The sequence below is a fragment of the Egretta garzetta genome, unplaced genomic scaffold, assembly GCF_000687185.1.
Source record: "Egretta garzetta isolate BGI_Z169 unplaced genomic scaffold, ASM68718v1 scaffold268, whole genome shotgun sequence".
Lineage (NCBI taxonomy): Eukaryota > Metazoa > Chordata > Aves > Pelecaniformes > Ardeidae > Egretta > Egretta garzetta.
Window position 1 is genome coordinate 3,335,548 of NW_009260600.1, and position 6,072 is coordinate 3,341,619.

A 6,072-nucleotide genomic window follows, 5' to 3' on the forward strand; every position below is an offset into this window, starting at 1 on the left:
CCCCACCACGCCGCCCCCCGAGTGGGAGACTCGGTCTCCAAACTCCCTGCCCACCCCCCCCACCCACCCCCCCCGTCAGCAAGAGCGACTCAATCAACTTACGCGTTAGACCACCGGGCAGAAATGACACCCTTTCTCCCTCCCGCCCCCCCGAAGCGTCGTACCCAGCCTCCGATCCTGCACGAAAACACAAGGGTTACTGATCACACAGTTTAAGGTAGATTTCATATTTATTTAAATATTTATCAAGTACTCAAAAATGTATTACACTTGAGCATACAAAATGAATCCAGTTTCTAATCAGGATGATTGAAATCCTTGTATTAGACTATTAACTTTTTTTTTTTTTTTAATGTTCTCTGTACTGTCGAAATGGTTTATCTCCATAGCTGAGCTTGCTCAGGGTGGGCTGAGATGGTGAGGAGGGAGGAAAAAGAAGGTTATGTTAAGAAAACATTAGGGTTTGGAGTAACTGTCATGCAAACCAACTTGTCTTTGTCAGACAAAAAAAAAATCTCTGTATATTCCAGTTGTTAAGGGTATTTTAAAGCAAGCCTTTGTCTTGTGCTGGCCGGGAGCACTTGGATGGGAGCAAACACAACCCATTCCTATGTTTTATTTCTATTTATCCCCAAGAAATCGCCCACGTTTCTAGCTTTCACCACCCTCTCCCCCGCAAATTAAAAAAGGAAGAAAAGAGGGAGTGAAGAGAGGGAAGTCGACAGAAAATAAGGAACACTATTCGTGCAATTTCATAGCAATATCCCCTAAAACTGTTCCTCCTGCAGCATTTTTCAATCGTTTTGACAGCAGACACTGATAAATAATGGTCATACTTGACTTGTTAAGCAAAAAGCGTCCCTTTTATCAGGAGCTTATACTTAAAGTACAGGTCACTTCAACAATCTCAACAACGAGGCTTTGGTATACAGCACTTTCTTTTTATTATTTTTTAAAAATAATAGAACTCAGCAAAAAGCCTGAGCTCCCAGTTCTTTAGATGTCTTAACGTTACGTCAGATCATGCCTAGAGTAATATCACTTTTAAGGGCAAGGGATGGGGCGACGGAACAAGATAGTTTCTAACATTATCGATTGAAAGCTAAGGCATCCAACTAGCCCTGATATAGTTGTTGAAACGGAAATTTACAAGCTGGTCGTTAATACTTGCAATAAAATATCACACTCCTTTTATTCACTAATGACCTGCTTTGCATGCAATATTTTATTTCAGGTATTTTAGCTGCTAACTTGTAAATATTTAAAAGAGGGAACTTTGTTCATTATTTAATATTAATATTATTATTATTTTCTCTATTCCAAACGCTTATTTAGTGAAATAGTCCTGAAGTTATAATAATTCTACATATGGCGCTTTTATTTCACATAATATTTAAGAAAAAAAAGGACAAAAACCACATAGAATTAGACATATAATTCAAAGACCACGGTACAACCTTTTCTTTTTTTTTTCTTTTTTTTTTTCTTTTTTTCTTTTACTTCAGCAAACAAAAAATAGTCAAATGACATGAAAAGTGGCAAGTCTTCCGATAATAAATAATAAATTACTTTATAATTTTGCAATGCAAGAGCAAACAAAAAGGTTTTTTTTTTCTTTTTCCTTTTACTTTTTTTTTATTTTTTCCCTTTTTTGAGAGAGAGAGAGAGAGAGAGAGAGAGAGAAGCAGAGAAAGAGAGAGAAAGAGAAAGAGAGAAAGATAGAAAAACAGTCTTTTTAACCAATGACTATACACATCTTTGGGGGAGGGGAAGGTTCTTGGACGGACACATTTCAAACACAATCCCGAGACGCTTTGTGGCAAAATAGAGGTATACCTTGTTGCAATGCTTTTATAAATTGGTTTTTAAAGAGGAATTCAAAAACCTATTTTTAATCGCTTCAGACTTGATAGAGGGTGGATCTCAACCAAACAAAATCAAAACCCCGCTACAGTACATGCTAGAAGAGACCCAGGAAACAACCCCTTGTTAAGAGTCAACTAAAAACAACATTGCAAACCAATGCAGCTCCACCTTCCTGCAATGAATCTTTCAACAATGCAGGGCTAAATCGTCTCTTTCCTGATGATGGAAAATCTACTGGAGCTCCTGTTGGCAAGGCTATCCCCAATATAGAAACAGCACCATTCGGATTGGGAGGGACTAGATAGAAAGTCCCTCTACCTTGGTTTCTCCCTAAGATGTGCAGTCAAATGAAAAGATAATTTTTTTCACCTTTTTTTTTTTTTTTTGAGATCCACGAGTAAAAATCCATTACGTTTTGAAAACGTCTTTTCGATCCTCCTCTGATCATTGAATAGCGCGGTGGTTTTTTGTTGGTGGTGGTTTGGTTTTTTTTTGTTGGTTTTTTTTTGTTTTGTTTTTTTTTTTTAGTATTTATTCTAGTAAGATCCCATGATTGTCTTCACAGTGTTGCTACCATATTACCTTGTCTTTTCAAACGTGACTCCGTTCATTTCATGGAGCGGTTCCTTGCTAGGTTCATTACAGGGTTGTTAAATACTTTTTCCCCCTAAATTCTGGAGTCCCAACGTGATCACTTTCCCACTCTCTCCAACAGGGCTGAGGGTAAGGGCAGAAACAACAACAACAGAAATCTGCATGAATGTTCCTCATGCCTCAATAGGACTGGCTACCATGCTGTTGGGCGTATCTGGCAGCTGAGAGGACATTGATGCTACTTCACTTCCAGTAGAATTGGAACCGGGTCCTCCTTCTGAAAAATTAACCTGCCAAAAGGAAGAAAAAAAAAAAAAAAGAAGAAGAAGAAGAAGAAGAAAAATAAGAAAAAGAAATGTTGTTACAACTGTAACAATCAAAGGAAAGTAGCAGGCAAAGGTAAAGAAGAACGCAAAAATAAATACACAGGCATGCAGCCGAACGGCCTGATACATCTCCGCAGGAGGCTGTGTCACTGTTTGTTGCTTTGTTTAGCTTCCCCATTGACTTCACAGGAATCTTCTTCAGGCCTTCAGCCAAATCACCGGGGAAAAAAAAGCAGGTTAAAAAAACCCCCAAAAACCCTTTTTAAAAAAAGACTGAAAAATCAAGCAAATAAACAAACAAACTTATTAATGAGGCCTCCTTCCCTGTATTGCAAGAGTGGCAATCCCAACAGGATGTTCTAGTCAATTATTTAAGAGTGCATGTGTTTTTTTGACATGAAACTGCAGGGTTACTTTTTTCCCCTTTTGTGCACATACTGAAATAAACCTGGAAGGAGCATCCAGGAGCAGAAGGTATTTGAGACAAGCCATCCTCTTCCATTTGTGATTTGAAGCGGGTGCTATCTCTTTTTAATGAGAGTCAGTTTGATAAAAAAGGTCACACTTCTCCATGTCAATGTGCCCCGCGGCTCCCGTTAGTTTAGGGAAAAGGCGTGATTTGAAGGGTGGAGCTTTGCTAATCCGAAAGCATTTCTTTGACACCTATTTAGTTGGCCGATCCTGTGATTAAGGCCCTTCCAGATTAGAGTCGTGCTTTGAACGGTCGATGAACCTTCTGTTCCATCCACAATTCTTTATTTTGCTTCTTTTCAGTATCAGAAGTTATGTCCTATGTATGTCAATATTATTGAGTCTGTCTCATGATCTATCTACCTGTATGCATGTGGGTATTTGGGCTATCCATCTTCCATTAAGTCTTTTTTTTTTTTTTTTCTTTTTTCAACTACTCTATACAAAGCCTCACTGCATCAAAGGTTCTTAAAGTCTCCTATTCTGGTAAGGCACAATAAATAAGGCAGCTGAAGGAGATCAATTTTTCTTGTGTCTCCTTGACAGCTTGATTAAAGCAGGAAAACCAGTGGTTGCTCTAGAGGTAAGATGATGCAAACAGCCCTGCTGCTGTGCTACAGCTTCCCGAGCGAGCACGGTGTGCCAGGGGAGGGAAGCAAACTGCAGCCTGCCACTGGGCAAAAGAAAAGTGATCCTGCAAGAGAACGTGATACTAAACTGAAAAGGTCTGTAAACAATTCTAGACGTGGCTACAAACCTTCCTCTTCCATTGCTTCATGTCAAAAAAAAAAAAAATGCCCAAGAGATCAAAAAAGGGTCTATACATTACTTTTTCATCATTAAGTCTTATTTTGAATCACTGAAAAACCATACACAACGTACCTTATAATTTTAAAGATCTGTTTTTAACACACTTAGGACAGGAAACTGAGTTAAGGCTGCATTTCTGTCCTTAATTCACCTTGTTGGGCCTAAGTATTGTAGATTATACGGTCCCATATGAGCTGCCAAATGACATAGGCATAAGGAAGTGAGTTAAGAACAGAATTTATTCTAAAAACTCTGTTTCCTCTCGGCTTAAGGCAGTTTATCTTAGTGTTAGAATTTTTCACATGAATACATACTAACAATTCACTTTCCAAAGCATAACTTTTAATGTAAGTGTATTTATATATTTGATGTGTATATGTTTTAGAGAATAATAAAGTTATATCTAGAGGTATGTGCTTAAAGCGAGGACTTCAAAAATATAATTAAGCTGTTCATGTTTGTGCGACAAAACAAGGGCACAGGGAGAAACTACAATCATGTATTTAAAATCCACCCTATCACATTAAGGCCAGATTGGCCCGAAGTGGGGAGGGGCGAATTTTAGAAACCGCTTTCGCAGATGTACATGCGACTAAATGACACGTGAAGAATGTTTTAGTTCTCTGGCTGGAGGTGCTTTCGCTTTTCAGGAGTGTGCGGGCTGAGTTAGTCTCGTACCTGGGTCGGGCCTTATCCAGCTCCCACTCAACTCGGCAAGAGCTCTACTGTGCGCTAAGCTAGATTCTGCACCAAGCCCCCTTAAATCGGTTCAGTTCGCCGCGTTTATGGAGTGCCATCATGCCCACCTTGCAATTTCAGGAGAAGCCAGCTAGTCCGGACGGTTCACCCCTCTGAGGGCATCCGGCACGTTTGGAGAACATCCCCCCCCCCGCCCCTTGCTCTGCCCCATGTACAGGCTGGCCTGCTCCGGCTGGGAACCGACACTTACTAGTTGCTGAAAAGCAGGTTGGTCTATGTCACTCTGCAACGCGAAGTCACTCAGTACTTTCCAGGGCGGCTGGTAACTCTGCACCTCCACCGGGTTCGCCTGCAAACCACCGTCGTGTCTCTCCGGACTGGCAGCCACCATCGGAGTTCCTGTCATCCCTTGGATATTCTGTAAACAGCCCGGCAAAAGATGTTAATGAGCTTGGTTAACTTTATTGTATATAAGCGCTGAGTCAATAAACTGCTTTCTATCTTATCTATACAGTCGCTTGTATTTGCTTTGTTAATCTACTGTGAATGTCTTACTCTATTCTACTCTAGGTCAGCCTATTTCTACCCGCTGCATTTATCACGGTGGAAGTTTACTTTCTTTCCCTTTAATCCTCCTATTTCTCCCCAGGCATGCCCCCTCCACCCCAAGCTTTCTTACACGTGAGGTCTCTGTGTCTGGGCTGCCGACGCGCGGCTCGGCACAAGAAACGGTTAACCGTGCCGCCTTTCCGTGTCGCATCCAGGCTGGTTTTGTTCTGCCTGACCTTAACTGGATCGCACATCCACTGCACGACAAACCCGAGGTACGACAGTACCGTGCTCTTTCCGAAAAAAAAAAAAAAAAAAAAAAAAAAAAAAAAAAGAAGGAACCCCAGCCCTCCCAGTATGCCCTGTGGTGCAGGCACTGTGTACAAACTAACTCCAAGCCTCGACGAATAGATTGTTCAGGCAAGTTAATAACATCGTGTTTTATTGCATTCCAACAGGGTAAAATGAAACTCCTTAAATTCCACTTAACTAGGCAGCCTTATGAATTAATAGTCATTCTCAGGTCAGTTAATATACACAGGGAGAATAACAGACTCTTCTTCAAGTGGACTAACAACAGCAAAAAAGAAAAAAAAAAAAAAGGAAAGAAAAAAAGAAAAAAAAAAAAGAAAATCCCGGCCGACGATGCAGGCAGACGCTGCGGCCTCAAGAAAAAACGCCTAAGCGATAAAAAACAAAACAAAAAAAAAAAAAAAATTCCGACCGAGCCGAAGACGAAAGATGATTCAGCCAATGC

General features: G+C 40.5%; 1 protein-coding gene across 1 annotated transcript in view; it reads right to left on the minus strand.

Annotated features, from left to right (window-relative positions):
• Positions 1-2,602: 2,602 nt before the first annotated feature.
• The window catches only part of ISL1 (ISL LIM homeobox 1), an 11,479-nt gene continuing 8,009 nt past the window's right edge, over positions 2,603-6,072 (minus strand). Inside the window, exons 6-7 of the mRNA XM_009644821.2 lie at positions 5,017-5,184; positions 2,603-2,750 (exon numbers count right to left, since the gene is read on the minus strand). Coding sequence (XP_009643116.1) covers positions 2,634-2,750; positions 5,017-5,184 — 285 coding nt within the window. The 3' untranslated portion in view covers positions 2,603-2,633. The remainder of the gene's footprint in view (positions 2,751-5,016; positions 5,185-6,072) is intronic.